Source organism: Eutrigla gurnardus (assembly GCF_963514095.1).
Source record: "Eutrigla gurnardus genome assembly, chromosome: 9".
Taxonomy (NCBI): domain Eukaryota; kingdom Metazoa; phylum Chordata; class Actinopteri; order Perciformes; family Triglidae; genus Eutrigla; species Eutrigla gurnardus.
The window spans coordinates 15,362,560-15,377,756 of NC_139923.1; the positions used below are offsets into that span (position 1 = coordinate 15,362,560).

The 15,197-nt window shown below is 41.5% G+C and overlaps 1 protein-coding gene across 1 annotated transcript in view; it reads left to right on the top strand.

Annotated features, from left to right (window-relative positions):
* pik3c2a (phosphatidylinositol-4-phosphate 3-kinase, catalytic subunit type 2 alpha) overlaps positions 1-15,197 on the top strand; it is a 45,272-nt gene that overhangs the window by 15,793 nt on the left and 14,282 nt on the right. Inside the window, exons 3-14 of the mRNA XM_084018472.1 lie at positions 2,909-3,006; positions 4,441-4,601; positions 8,595-8,715; positions 9,914-10,025; positions 10,232-10,311; positions 10,534-10,597; positions 11,517-11,663; positions 11,763-11,796; positions 12,026-12,266; positions 14,175-14,297; positions 14,429-14,596; positions 14,879-14,996. Coding sequence (XP_083874598.1) covers positions 2,909-3,006; positions 4,441-4,601; positions 8,595-8,715; positions 9,914-10,025; positions 10,232-10,311; positions 10,534-10,597; positions 11,517-11,663; positions 11,763-11,796; positions 12,026-12,266; positions 14,175-14,297; positions 14,429-14,596; positions 14,879-14,996 — 1,467 coding nt within the window. The remainder of the gene's footprint in view (positions 1-2,908; positions 3,007-4,440; positions 4,602-8,594; positions 8,716-9,913; positions 10,026-10,231; positions 10,312-10,533; positions 10,598-11,516; positions 11,664-11,762; positions 11,797-12,025; positions 12,267-14,174; positions 14,298-14,428; positions 14,597-14,878; positions 14,997-15,197) is intronic.

The following is a 15,197-nucleotide window of genomic DNA, read 5'->3' on the forward strand; positions in this document are numbered from 1 at the left end:
CATAGCTAATGTAATTCATGTGGTGGAGACTTTGTAGGGATGTGCACACATACTACAGCTGGCGAAACATGGATTTGTACATCAGGTCATTGTTGCATCATGTTGGCTTTCTTAGGCTCAACTGATGAGAGGTTTACGTCATGTTGCCTTAGTGGGGTCGGGTGTGGTTGTAATAGGGTTGCACGGTATACCGGTACTAATTTGGTACCGGGGTACTGAGGCATTTAAAACGGTACCATATTGCATTTGGACGGGACCGGTACTTGCAGCGCCGCCGGCAGCGCCCGCAACAGCGCGGCGAACTCGCCACGTGACGTCACCCGCGTTGTAACTACAGCTGAGAGGACGAGAAGCGAGCCGCAGCTTGGGGAGATAAAAGGCAAGCCGGAGGAAACCGCTAGCAAGTTAGCGAGCAGCGTAGACTGGAACAACAAACGGAGCAGGAGGAAAGCTTGGAGAGAGCGAGCGAGCGCGAGAGAGAGAGAGAGAGAGAGAGAGAGAGAGAGAGAGAGAGAGAGAGAGAGAGAGAGAGAGAGAGAGAGAGAGAGAGAGAGAGAGAGAGAGAGAGAGAGAGAGAGAGAGAGAGAGAGAGAGAGAGAGAGAGAGAGAGAGAGAGAGAGAGAGAGAGAGAGAGAGAGAGAGAGAGAGAGAGAGAGAGAGAGAGAGAGAGAGAGAGAGAGAGAGAGAGAGAGAGCGCGCGCGCGCGCGAGAGAGAGCGCGAAGCACGGAGAGGAGAACGGCTGCTGCAACCGTCACCACGCCGCAACTTGCGGACAAACAAGCACCGCGAAGTGCGATATGGCCGTACTTTAGCTAAAAACAAATGAGCAAGGCGAGGCAGTTAACGCCGATGCACCACTGTGTAAACGATGTTTAAAACATGCATGGCTAACGGCGGAAACACCTCCGACTAGCCAAACACTTAAAGGACAAGCACCCAGACCTGCACACTGAACTCAGGGAACGACAGGTCATTTACTCAGGAAGAAAAGCCACATTCAGTGCTAAAAGCAAGCGCCACCGCCCTTCACTCTTAACAAAAGTAGCTCTGGAAGAAAACAAATAGAGCTGGTTTATTTATATTATTATATTTTATATTATATTATTGTATTTATATTTTCACATTTTTAAAATTGTGTGCATTAGAAAAGCTTGTCTTTGTGGTATTTTATTTTATTTACTGATTAATATGTTATTGTTCCAAGATTTTCTATTAAAATAAAGTCAGTAATGACATTTTTTGCGTTCACTTTTTATTTGAAAAAGTATCGAAAAGTACCGAAAAGTACCGAAACACTGTTGGTACCGGTACCGGTACCAAAATGTTGGTATCGTGACAACACTAGGTTGTAATGTAGTAGTTTTATGAGTACATGAGTAGAGTATCGGACATGATACTGGTATCGGTACCTAGTTTTGAAGCCTCAAGTTTAATCCTGCGCCTCTGATCTTCTTCACAGTGAAATCTGTCTCTTTTAAGGATAGGGCCTGGGGGTCTTTTAAAATACATTACATAATTGTAAGCATGTCTGGCTGAAGTCCCAAAAATATAATAATGTGAGGACAGAAAAAGATGTCCAAATTATTTTAGGCCCTTTTATGCATTCTATGACCACCAGTGAGAATGTATAAAACACTTCATTGCAGGTTTGCAAACTGTATTGTATGAGGAACTGATGGAACAATGCTTTGTTTTGTTTGTTTGTTAAAAGGAACTATAGAAGTTATGTTGACCTGACACAATAAGTTCTGGAAAACAACCTTTAGGAAGTTTCGCTATTTTGTTCATAGTTTCCCATTTCATTGTCACTGCACATGAAAAAACATTTTGGACATTCTTAAAAAAATAATTCCAAACATCTCCTTTCCCCTCGCTTCCGTTTCTTCCTGAGTGATGTCAGAGTCACAGATTTCCAAGCCATGACAGAGCACTTTTGCAGAGAGCCAAGAGCCTGGTGCAGGAAGGGGCGGGACCCTTTCACTTCTCATTTCCTGTGGCACAGGAAGCACATTCCTTAGCCACTGACAGTAAGAGGTAAAAATGCAGAGTGTAACTGCAGGTTCCCAGCAACAAGCCAAGCAACCTCTCAGAGTGATTCCCAAGGGAGCTCACTTGGGGGTGTGCGTGCGTGCGTGTGTGCGTGTGTGCGTGTGTGCGTGCGTGTGTGCGTGCGTGCGTGCGTGCGCTAGAGAGAGACGGGTTTAAAACTCTTTCAACTCAGCTCTCGCTCGCTCTTAAAATATTCATGAGTAAAGAATAGATTTCATATAAATATTGTCTTTGCATTGCAAAACCTTTTCCAATACAAGAGATAGCCAGCTCGACCTCTTAACTGTACAGTAATTGTGTTTGCCAGAGCTTTAATAAAAATGTACACTTTCAACTTAAAACTAAACCTTATTAAATGTTAAACTAATGCTTTTTCACAATTCCAGAGACCTTGTTGACATGTTTTTACAATCTGTAGATTTCATGGGTCTGAGGTGTATTTAATAAAACTGCTCCTTGGGGTTCAGTCAGTCCTGTTAAACTGATAATGAGTAATAATAGGTTCATATGTGTTGGACACACTATGGTTCACAGAGCCACTTATTGTGTCTTGCCTGTCTCTGTCTGGTCTGCTTTTGTTTGACATATGTAAAAAAAAAAAAAAACCTTACCTATAGCACTCTGATCATAGCACTGTTGCTCTTAAGGTACTACTTTACTCAGATGAGGACCTAACACTTGTTCTATTTTTAGCTCTTTATCGGCAATGATACGTTGTGGTTTCTTTGTTTCCTTCTTTTGACAAATGTAGTTATTGTAAGTCGCTTTGGACAAAAGCGTCTGCTAAATGACCTAAATGTAAATGTAAACCTGTGTAATTCATGTATTTTTGTACTTCCCTGACTATGTCTCCTGTAGGACAAGGGGAAAGGAAAAGGATTGGTGAAGAATGCCGCCCTAGAAGAACACGACGCTCAAAGCCTGGAGGTTGTCGCCTTCTGTGAAGATGTAGTAACGTAAGATCCTTCCTCTTAGCATGAAAATCAAGCCCTCCATTGACTATACTTCTTTGACTGCCTTTTAGCATTTTTGACAATAATAATGATATAGGTGCACAAACTCACATTATACAGGATGTAGTCTGACACCTCCCAGCCCGTTCCACCTATATTTGGTGGAATAATAGGAATCTCTACAAGCTGCTACATGCAGAAAATGCTGTTTTTCTAAAGGCCAAAGTCCAAGAAATATGTGTTGAAGCAGAATATTTCAAGAGATAAAAACTTGAATGTTGGACATGATTACATCTATCTTTTTTTCAATACATTTTGACTTTTGGATTGAGCGCTGCATCACTAGTGTGCGTGATTGAGAGAGAGAGAGAGATAAAGAGAGAGGGGAAGAGATGGTGGACTATTGCATGCAATGTTTCTGTGAGTTATTAATAATGATAATTATTCAAATGTCCATGTTGTGAATGAAGCTTTGTACTATTTGCAGCAGCCCATGTATAGATATGATTTGTATTGTGATATTTAAGATTAGATAATAATGTTAAACAGAACATAATGCTGAAATACACCAAGTACAGACACAGACTTTTAGAAGGGAGTTGGTCATAAATATATTGTATTCATTCTTAATATATTGTACAAAATGGAACTAGGTGACTTAAGTCAGGGTATCACCCAAGACAGTAGGATTCACCCTCTGGCCACCCTGAATGGCTGTACAAAATGTCATGGCTAATCCATCTAATAGGACTTAAGATATGTCAGTCTGACCACAGCTGTTGGACAGACAGACCAACATCGACAACATGACTAAAAGAATGCAAAAAAAATTGTATGTGAGTGTAAATGCATGCTTACACATTTCCTGCATATATACACATAATTGCATGTTTTGCAAATCTGTTCATTTCCTGAGGCTGTACACAGTCTCACACTCAAGTAGTTAATATGGGTGGAGTGATGATGAAGCCTCAAGGAATCCATTTCCATTATGATAACAGAGTCAACGCCCGCTGTCTGCCCACTTATTGGTCAACACTCACTTTACATAGTCAATTACTAGTAACTAGTAGCATTTTCATCATCTTTTACCCTCACAATTACCCGAGCCAACAGTATCACAGCATTAGAGGCAGATGACCGAGTGCATCAAAGCTATTCCGAGTAGAAATGAAACATTTCAACTGATTTTCATATAACCATAACAGTATACATATAAATATAATTTTCATTCAGCCTTTCCTCCTTTACCCTCCATCCAGTTTTACTGTTATACTGCCCATGATGCTACTGATATTCTCATCCAAGTAATATGATCCATATGGCAGGCTGGCTCTGGCTGCCCCTGCTGTGTTTTCCTTGGCCAAGTAGGCCAAAATACTGAAAAAAGTGTTGACTCTTCTCTGTTGTGTGTTTTTTTTTTCATTTTTCTACCAGTCTGCGCTCCAAATTCCCTCATGGCAAACTGTCCACCAATCCCGGCTATGTCCTGAGCCCCGTCATTACCCAGAGAGACAGCGGAGGTGACAATAGCTGCTCTGTGAAGGTTTCTATTGAAATCTCAGAATCTCAGCAGCCTGTAACCTTCACCTGCGATGGTAAGCATCCAGTGACAAAAGTATCTATTGTTGGGAACCATGTTTGAACCAGTTTAACAGAATAAAAAAAGATCATATGGCCGATGTTGCACCATTTTCCACTGCCTTCAACCTCCACCTGTTCTAGAATAGACATACAGCTGATTGCAACAAATATATAGAAAATCCTCTATACACACTGTATGCTACACCATTGCAATGCAGTCAGCCAAAAAAGAAACTTGTTCCCCCTGTGCTTTTTAAGAGTGGGCAGCTCAGATTGCAGATATGAGAGCTCTGGTGGAGGAAGTGACATTCACAGCTGCCAAACTCCTTACCCCCACCCTACCAAATCTTTCTTTTCATTCTTTTTTTTTCCTGTCGTGGGAAGTACACTACGTTCCTTTTCCTCACAAATAAAGGTTTGTCCCCTTACCATGGAGTAGCCATGTTGGGCAAAAGGGACTGAAGACTTTTTTTCTTTTTTTTTTGACCCAAGAGACCACTTAGATTTCTGGTTTCCTTCCCTGGGTGTTTAAGGAGCTGTTATTCACTAAGCCCTCGTTAGTCACACAAAACTTCCACCACCGTAATTGACATTAAACCAAGCAGCTAGAGGCTGTCAGCCAGTCCAGTCTGCTTTTTTGTTTGTTTTTTAGTATCCCAACTGTGTGACCAAGTTCACCAGTGTCTATGTGGGTCCCTGAGGGTCTTCCTTTGGCTACTAAGTGTGTGTGTTTGTGTTGTCTTTCTGTTTAATGCCTGTTAAATATATGTAACAGTCTGTCCCACTGACCCATTCATCACTCTGTATAGCCCAGTTCAGCAACAACAACTTATAGGAAGTATATTGACTATTTTCCTCATCCTTATTGTACTTTCCAAGCTTCCTGCTTTGACTCCTGGTTTACCGCTTCTTCCTGCTTCTGCTGAGTTCACCTCCTCTAATCCTGCTGCCCCGGGGGTCATTTCCTAGATGTGTTTCCTTCTTTCCCAGTATGATGTTGTTTGGTTGGTCTCCTGTGTTGTCAACAGCGTGTTGGCCCACATTGTTGGTGTTTGCACTTCTCTGGTTGGACCATGCTGGAATCTGCTCTCTGGAACAAAAGGCCTCAGTTCTACTCGAGGCTTGGATAGAAGGATAGATAGAGAGATAAAGGCTGGGGCGTTTCAACGATTTGAGGACATTCAAGACTTAGTCTTGAATATTAGTAGTTGTTAGTAATTAGTTTTATATTGAGTATAAACAGAATACTTCACAACTGCTATCACATTTATTGACTAGAGTTGGAAAAACAGTTATTAAATGTATTTATGGTAACAGTTGTAGGATGTAACTAAGTACATTAATGAATGAATGAATGTACTTATACTTAAGTATTTCACCTCTACTCCATCTCAAAGGGAAACATTGTACTTCTGTACTGCACTACATTTATCTGACAGCTTTAGTCACTTAACAGACTGAGATTATAAATACAAAATATAATCAACTAATAAATGATAATGTATGCTTATAGATTAAGATGCCCAATAGTATAGAAATTGATTAAATCTCTATCTATCTCTACCTTTACCATCTGCAACATTAAAGTGATTAACTGAATTAATGCATGAACTAATGCATCAATAATTAATAATACAATCCAGTAATATAATATATACTATTCTGGATAAGTTCTTTTACTTGTGGCTCTTTAAGCATTTTTTCATGATAATATTTGCATACTTTTACTTGAGTAATATTTTGAATGCAGGACTTGTAATAGAGGATTTTATGCTGTAGTATTACTACTTTTACTGTAGAAATGTTTCAAGGTTATTGCATTTATTCGTGGGCGAATTGCCATATAGGATGAAACATCTTTTATTGTTGTCATTCTGTTTTGCATCTTTGCCTTGACCCTTTTTCAAGAGAGTTGGCAGCAGGAAAGACAATCTATTCTTCGGGGGCTTGGCTGTGAACTACTAGATTCTGGGGATTCCTAACATACTGTGGATGATGAAGGGAGATGGAAGGAGTGAGAGAGGGAGAAAGATAGAAACGCGTGAAAACAAATACATAGAGAGAGAGAGAATGCAGTGGGGAGGAAGAGTGGGAGCAGAGAGAAATACAGTGGGAGGGAATCAGGAGAAAGACAAGTGGTAAAGGTGCAGAGGAAAATGATAATTAGACGGATTGAGGAAATGTGATGTAATTGATGATGGTGAAGAAATGCTATAGGAGAGGAGGGAACAGCATCGTGTTCGTCAAGTACTTTTGTGACTACATTAGCTTTAACAAGGTGTACCTAATAAACAGCCAATCTACAGTGATAAAACTTAAAGGAGCTATGTGTCTTGTTACAGTCTGTCTCCAGATGTTCCTATGGTATTCATCGAGGACAACGTGCTGATTTGTTTGTGTTTCTCTAGTGGAGATTTCATCTGTAGGTGAGAGGTCAGCAGTAAGATAGGAACACAAAGTTCTTGGCATCAGGAGGTCACTGAAGCTGTGACTCAACCATGACTGTGCATGCATTTGGGCCTTATAATCTGACATCTTCTGCTACACTGTTATACTGTAACATTGTTATTTTGCTTTGCATTTTTGTTTTGCCTCTATGCGCCTCCTTTTGTCTCTGAATCAGTGTCTGATAGTTGAAGTCAGAGCTTTGTCATGTAGGAATTCTATCATTCCTTTTTTACATCTGAAATATGTTAGTCATGTGGCTTTAATCAGTCCTGAGTGACTTCTAGCTTTATTCTGCCATTATGCCAGCACCTCTCATTATGGATTCAACCTATCCGACACTGAATGGACCTGAAACCTGCTCCATAAGCTTAATATTACAATAATTGAAGGGTTGTTTTAGTACATTTATTTGACATCCCACTCCCTAGTCCTAAGAAGTGATGTATTTATGCCAAGTATGCCAATATTGTGTGTGTGCCTGTATGTGACCCTGCAAACACCATTCCCCCAACCATGTGTGAAATGGTTTACAGCATCCAACGGAAGAATCTCCTCTTTTTAAGTCGTGCCCTGCTGGGAATTCCCTTACCACCTCAGAGCGCTCACAAAACGAGGCGTAGCCTGTCTAATTGCTTTGTTACAAGGAGTATAACCCTGGCGACCACCACTGCGGCCACACAGAACATGAAGCTAAAGCTACTGTTCTAAGTGGTAAGAAAAGACGCGCCATTCCTCTGAAGGGTGGAGAGCTGTTATTGCCGTATTCAGGGGTGGTCTCCTTCCCTGTGTGTCTATATGGACGTCTGTTCTTATAATAAGCTGTCTGTGTGCCTAGTTTCTGTGTGTGAAGTGTCCATATCTGTCTGCCTTTGTTTGTGTATCGGCAAGGTTAAGAGTGTGCTAAAATCTCTTTAAATATAGCTAAGCAGCCGAGTAATCTGCTGTGTTTCAGGTTACGTTCTCCACCCAGTCTTACTTCCACAGACACATCAGATATCTGAGCTTATATAAACAACTAGAACTGACCCCCCCTTATATTGTTCCACAACGCACCGCTGTCATTCCTTTATAGAAAAGGTTGGATACATGAACTGTTCAAAGCATGGCGGTTTGAGGTCAGAGAGTAATTTCTATAAATGTAAGGTCCAGAGCTCAGTTCCCACGGCAACAAATGAATGTCTATTTTGAATAAGTCTCGGCATTTTGTAGCATGATATGATTAACCTCTGATCCCTCTAATATAATTTGTGCATGTGTAGGATATGTTGTTCCTTAGTTCCTTTACCAAACCAATACAAAGCCATCTTTTTGATGCACCTTATATTGTGTACTTGTAATTAGGGTATAATCTTGTTGTTTAAAAAGCTTTGTTCCTCATTCTCATCATATCCTTTCTCTATTTTTGCTCTCTCCCAACATTCCCTTTTCCTACCGTCTCTTCATTCTCTCTTTTCACCCAACCACTGACTCACTTCCCCCTCCCTCACATCGCTCTCATGTGGTTCCCTTTCCCCTCCGTCACCGTCTTCTTCACCATCCATCCTCTCCGCCTAACGCAGTGAGTTCTCCGGTGGAGTTGTTGATCAGTCAGACACTCTGCTGGGTCCACGATGACCTGGACCAGGTTGACTTCTCCAGCTACCTGCTCAAAGTCTGCGGCCAGGAAGAGGTGCTGCAGAAGTGAGTACACGCAAACAGTATAGGTTAACATTTTAGAAATTGGCAGAAATAACGTTTCCCAGGCTGACTCGACAGTTTTGGGTTTGGTTTAAATAAGTTTCTATTTGTTTTATTATGCCCTCAACTCTTCCCCCTCACTATCTTTTTTTTTTTGTCACTTTTATCTTGACATCTTCTGAAAATCCTGTACAAAGGAGACTGTCGGATGTTTCTTTATCTTCCCCTGAGCCCTACACCACCATAGAAATGCTATTCTTCCTCTAAATTGGGATACATGGGGATGATTACTCCCATACTAGGACTTAAAGGCTCAGTACACCCAAATGTTCAAAGTTGCATAATGAATCGGTCCTGTCTCTTACAGCTGAACAGATGAATGATGTGTATGAAGTGTGAACCTATACTGAAACTAGTCATTACAACCAGAATGCCCTTAAAACATTGTTTTCCAATTGTTTCAAACAGAGAAACACTTGGAGATCTCTGTTGCTTTTTTATTTATTTATTTTTTGTTCTCTGCTGCTTTGGGGAAAAAATGTCAAACCTTGCACATGCACTGAGAGCCATTGTATGGTCAGAGTAATCATCATTATGGATGCTTTGATGCATTCAACAATTCTGTTCTTGGTTCACCTGTAATCATTGTAACGACAGCCCTCTCAGGATGGGGCCTGCCCAGTCCCAAGGTAATTTAGTGAGAGCCCCTCCACTAGTGATGACTTGTTAAAACAGTACTGCTTTATTTACAGCCTTTTATCTACTAGCTTCTCTATGACTGTTACCAGAGGTTCCTGCATGGCTGCGTTTAAAGCTGACTTAACACAGGAATCTCCAATGTCATGATGACATTCTCACATTCTTTTTTTATCATTATGATGTTCAGAAATATTTTTGGCAGGAAGTGTTTTTGGAATATCAGGGCTTGGCAGATGAGCCCAAAAGCTTATTCAGGACAAAATAACAAACCAGATATAAAACTAGCACAATGTTATTGTTATTATTGTGTGTTCCCCAAATATAAAGACTAAGGAATTATTCTTTTATTTTAATAATCCTCTCTGACTGCAGTTATCGAAAATAGCATAAGTTCACTCCATTGAATGACTTTCTGTAATATTCCTTTCTTTTTCAATAACTGCTCATTATAATCCTGAACATGATTTTCTTAACCATGCCTTTCTGTTGCCCTCTGCCTCAGTAAACACAGTTTGGGCAGCCACGAGTACGTCCAGAATTGCAGAAAGTGGGAGAATGAAATCACATTACAGCTACTCTCTCACTCAACCATGAGAAGAGACTTGGCACGCAGCGTAAGTTATTCTATCACGCTAACATAATGAGCTCTTGTAGACTCTACATTAGATTTATACTGAACTGTGACATAATCATTTCATGTCGGACCACGAAGATTAATTTACAACTTGTGTCCCTCTGCTGGAGACCTACAACACATAATGCTCATTAAGTGAAATGATTTCAATGATTTATGATGATAAACTTGACTGCTTTCATTCAGGCGGAAGATGACGACTCTCCAGTAGATCTAGAGAAGCACCTGGGCCAGATTGAGAGGCCATTCAGGGAGAATGTCACCAGGTATGCATTGGTTGGGAAAATAACACAACATTTTTTGTTTCATACACCAAATTTTGTCATTTCTATGATAAAAAAGCATTTTAAAGACCTAATGGCTGTCTTAAGTTATTTTCAGTTAACTCAATTATAACATTCTACATTTTGTCCTGATCTGATTAGCACTGCCAATAAGTTCTTTAATTTCTCATCCTCACTTATCTCTCTTTGTGTGTCTTCTTGTAGACAAGGCCTGGCGGATTATTTAGAAGGCTATCACAATCAAGTCAACATCTGTCTACAAAATGAGGTACGTCGTCCCTGTGCAGTTCTGGAAAGTAAAGTAGAGCGCACTCACACCAGGCAATCCGTAACATGCCGAAGCACGTTTGACCCCCTAAGTCCAGTGAGTTTGTCCGATGAAGACGTCGCACCCTTGCATAATCAAGCAAATCAGGAGTTTTAGAGGGCCCTGTCTGACCAAAACAACCCAAAATAAGCCACAGAGTCAGTAGAGTTGCAGTAATGTTCTCTGTGTCGCTCTCCATCATGATGACTCTGAGACGGCACTTTTTGGAAAACATAAAACAACAAATGTATTTCCTGTTCCTCAGTGAGTGTTTTATTTTTTACTATTAACGACAACATGAACTTATATATGTAGACCAGTTTGTTATGCATCCACAGTATCTGCATGTGTAGAAAGATATTGATTGTTTTTAAATTGATTTTCGTACAGCTGCCCTATATATTGAGACTATTCTGGTCCCATCTGGGTTTACACCATTCATAACAGTGTTTCATGGAACAGTATAACGGAGTAGCTCCAAGCATTGTTTTCAGATTCCCTGGTGTTTTTCTGTGTGGATTCAAATAATTCACGCATAAATGTTTGTATACAAGAACATTCCTGGAAGGCTGGATTTCTAGTGTGTGGGTTATTGGGTAGTAATTGAATGCAGACAGAACCGCAGCTTAACTATGCCCTCAACCCAACTTTAACCTGATAATGGCATCAAGATTTATTTCAGATCGCCTTGATTGACAAAATCATTGTGTTAAACAGTAGATTTTACTGTTTTAAAGTTATGCTGTTTATATAAAATTTCATAAAATGCTCAGCAGGAGAAATCCCCCCAACAGGCTGTGTTGTGAAAGGGCTGAGTATGTAAAAATTGATGGCGTTCTAACACACGTTGCACCAACCTGCTCTGTTTCTCTGTTTTTAGAGCACCCAGTATAAGACCGTGGACCGGGTGGTGCAGACTTTGAAGAACCTTTGCTGTGCTCTCGATGAGGTGGAGACCCAAGCCATTACAGAGGCTGTCAAAAGGCTGCGACACTCCGCCAATTTACCCAGGACACGCTCCCCCAAGGTGGTCTCTTGACACATACTCCATGCTTCACGGTTTCATATGTAGGATTTTTTAGATGTAAGGATGTCTTTCTAAGACCGACATGTTTTTGCATTGTAGATGGGGTCCTCTTCTACTGGTCAATCATCAGATGGTAAGTTCCACACAATCCAACATTTTTATTTGCGTATGTATGTATATATATCAGGCAAAAACACTTTCTATTATCAGACTTTATTGTCCAAAGTAGATTTTATAAAGTGATCAAAAGCAAATTAAAAGTCATGCTGTTTATTCCAGTGCTAGCGTACATCTTCTCATAACTGCGTTTGCAGACCATGATATACCTATGACCTCACACTGATCCCTACCGTCTCTAACAGGTCACACCAGTCCTTTGGAGGAGGGTATGGCCTTACTGACGCAGGCTGTCTACGACCTGGTCAAACTGTACTTGCGGTCCTTCTGCGCCCCATCCGCCTCCTCCAGCTCCCCCCCGTTGCCCCAGGCTGCAGACAGCGAAGGCATAGAAGGGAGGAGCAGCAAGGAAGCTTCTGGCACCACAGACCACCTTCAGTTCACTCTGTTTGCCTTGCACGGCATCCCGACCAACTGGGTCAGCAGGTAAACAGTCTGGGGGCACAAGGGACCCCTGAAGTGACCTAGAGAAATGCCTTAATACATCAATGTATAATGACATCAGGGTGTACAACCACATGAAGGATGCAGTTGGATGTATTTTGCAGATAACGTTTCCCACGGGTCTTTTCAAGATTTTTTTATGAAATTGTAAGTGTTAATAGTTGACATACTCCATTCTGTGCTGTAGGGTAATTAAAGCCTTTATTCATGCATTTGATCTGGCATGGTCCCCCACTTGTTCCGTATTATTAGTGCCACCCACACTCCACGTAATTGTACTGCTGCAAGATAGGGTGAAAGATGAAGACGGAAGGCAGTGCAGAATTTCACAGTGTTTGTCAATTGCATATAATTAGTGCAACAGCATCTTAAATGTAATAGTCAAAAACATGTTTTTTTGTCTCTAGATTGAGTTTGTAAGATAACAGTATATTGTTAACAGCTAGGACCAAGGAGAGTGTTCTCTCTCTCTTATAGCACAGTCTCGTAGGCTGTGCTGTCACAGAGGGAGTGTTCTCTCTCTCTTATAGCACAGTCTCGTAGGCTGTGCTGTCACAGCACACAGGCTTGTTTTCTTCTACTAAACAAATGGCTCCGGTGTTGCTCCCCATGTCTTATTTTTCCATGCCAGTGTCCAGTTTCACCCTGACTTCTGTGCTGTTATCTCCTGCTTATGTCTGGGCCACAGAGCTGAGACCAGTTTTCCATTCCCAGCTCTGTCACGCATCAGTGACCACGGTCATTACATTTCTGACTAGCCCTTTCACAGTTCCATAGGTTTGTAAAGTGTAGAAATGTATGACAAATTACTTTGATACTGTTAGTGGGGGGGGGGGGGGGGTGAATATGTGAAGATTCTGTGCCTTTGTCATCTCACCTATTGTCATCAGTCCTGAGCTATAAATTTATAAGACGCCAACCAAGAACAAATTAAGGTCCGATTAAAGATGTAGCATTTACAAATATGAAGGGACTGTATCCCTAACTTCAACATGGAGGCAGTTTTAAAAACTGCTGCAGTCCCTTCCCTCCATGGTAATTTTCTTGTCGGCCAGTGAGGCCTTCATAAAGAGAGGAACTGCTAAATAACAGGCCTATTGACTCCAGCACAGCCTCTTCCAGCCGCTATTTTAAGCCAGCACCAAACATTGCTGCAGTGACAGTCATTCCTAAGACACCTTCAAAAATATTTAGCCCCTCACAACCCAAGGCCAGAGGGACAAAGGGAGTACAGTTATTTTCCAGCCCAGACGAGTAGCTAGGCATATCTGTTTCATTGTGGTGTTACTATAATGCTCCCTTATTGAAGTCTGAGTGTTTGGCGTTGTTGTGGCTCGTGTGTCATCCATCTGGAGGCTCAGTACGTGCCACGGCATTGCCAGCATATTGAGACACCCTGACTAGTGGTGGAGCTGCCAACACAGATGGCACTGAGCGGTGGATCAAGCCTGTAGTGTTGGAAGGATGTGACTTGTATTTTCACTCTCCACTCACATGTACCCCTCATAGAAAAACAGAGGTTATTTTTGATTTGTTTGATTGTAAAGGAGAGTTATAATACTCACTGTAGTCTTGAAGCCTGTGTACAGCCATAGGCAACCCACACAGATGTTTTCACTCATGTTGCCTGACTGTCTTCCCTGGATAAATACATTGTTCAACGAGGTTTTAGAAAAATCAACCTGAGAATCACTGAGGTCTCATCAGAATAACTGAACCACTTTAATGCCCGTATTCTAGAAACCAATGAGCCTTCTTAAGGCAGGCACCGTCGACTTTCTACTGTAGAAAACTGAGTTTCTGTTGGGTTTTTTTTTTGTCAAATGAATGTGATGTTTCTAAAATAAACGTGGGAACAGTAGCAATACTTATTGTGTTGTTTTGTTGCAGTTATGAGAAGTACTTCCTGATATGTTCCCTCACCCACAATGGCAAGAACCTGTTTAAACCGGTCCAGTCCAAGAGAGTGGGTACTTACAAAAGCTTCTTCTACCACATCAAATGGGACGAACTGTGAGTGATTGTCTTGGCCTCTTTCCTTTCCTTAATATTCCTTTTACTCTCCTCTGTTATTTCCATCACGACAACAATACGCTGTTTGAAATGTCCTTCCATGCTGCTGACACTGTCGTCGTCTCTCCAAGGATCAACTTCCCCATTGCGGTGGCTGTTCTCCCGTTGGAGTCCACACTGAGCCTGACTCTGTTCGGGGTGCTGAACCAGAATGCCAGCGGCTCCCCGGACTCCAACAAACAGAGGAAAGCTCCAGAGCTGCTGGGCAAAGTCTCTATGCCGCTCTTTGACTTCAGACGGTGAGGAGAGAGGAACACCTGGTAGTTGTGTGGTAGTTGAGCCGATGTTCCACTTGTTAGGGAATGCAAATCATCACTCGGTTGGGGAAGATGTTTTCCAAAACAGGTAGCGCCTTTGCACATTGGTCAGTCAGCAGGAAATAAATACTTGTTTTATACATTCTTGTCATTTGATGATCCTTTGTGACATCCTTGCCACAGTGTAAGGAATGCTGTTTATTGGATTGCATATCCTGATTGCTTTGGTTATTGTTGTTGCTTATTGTTGACTGTGTTTTGCAGGGTGCTGGCCAGGGGCAGCAGGTTGTTGTGTCTGTGGACATCTGCCCAGGGTGCTGCTGCTGCCGCCGGCTCTACAGGCAGCCGCAAGAGGATGCCAGCAGAGAGAATAGTACTACAGGTAGGTGGTGGTTCTGGGAGTATCTGTAGTTGTATTTATGTTTATTGTGGTGTTAGTATTCTGAATAGTCATGATTCATTTATTGTCGCACTTGTGCTAGAATTCATTGTCAGAGTGCTAGCACAAAGTCTAAAAATACTAATCTGTGATCGTACAGTAGTAGTAGTAGACCAAGATAGTCGTAGTAGTACAGTTGTAGTA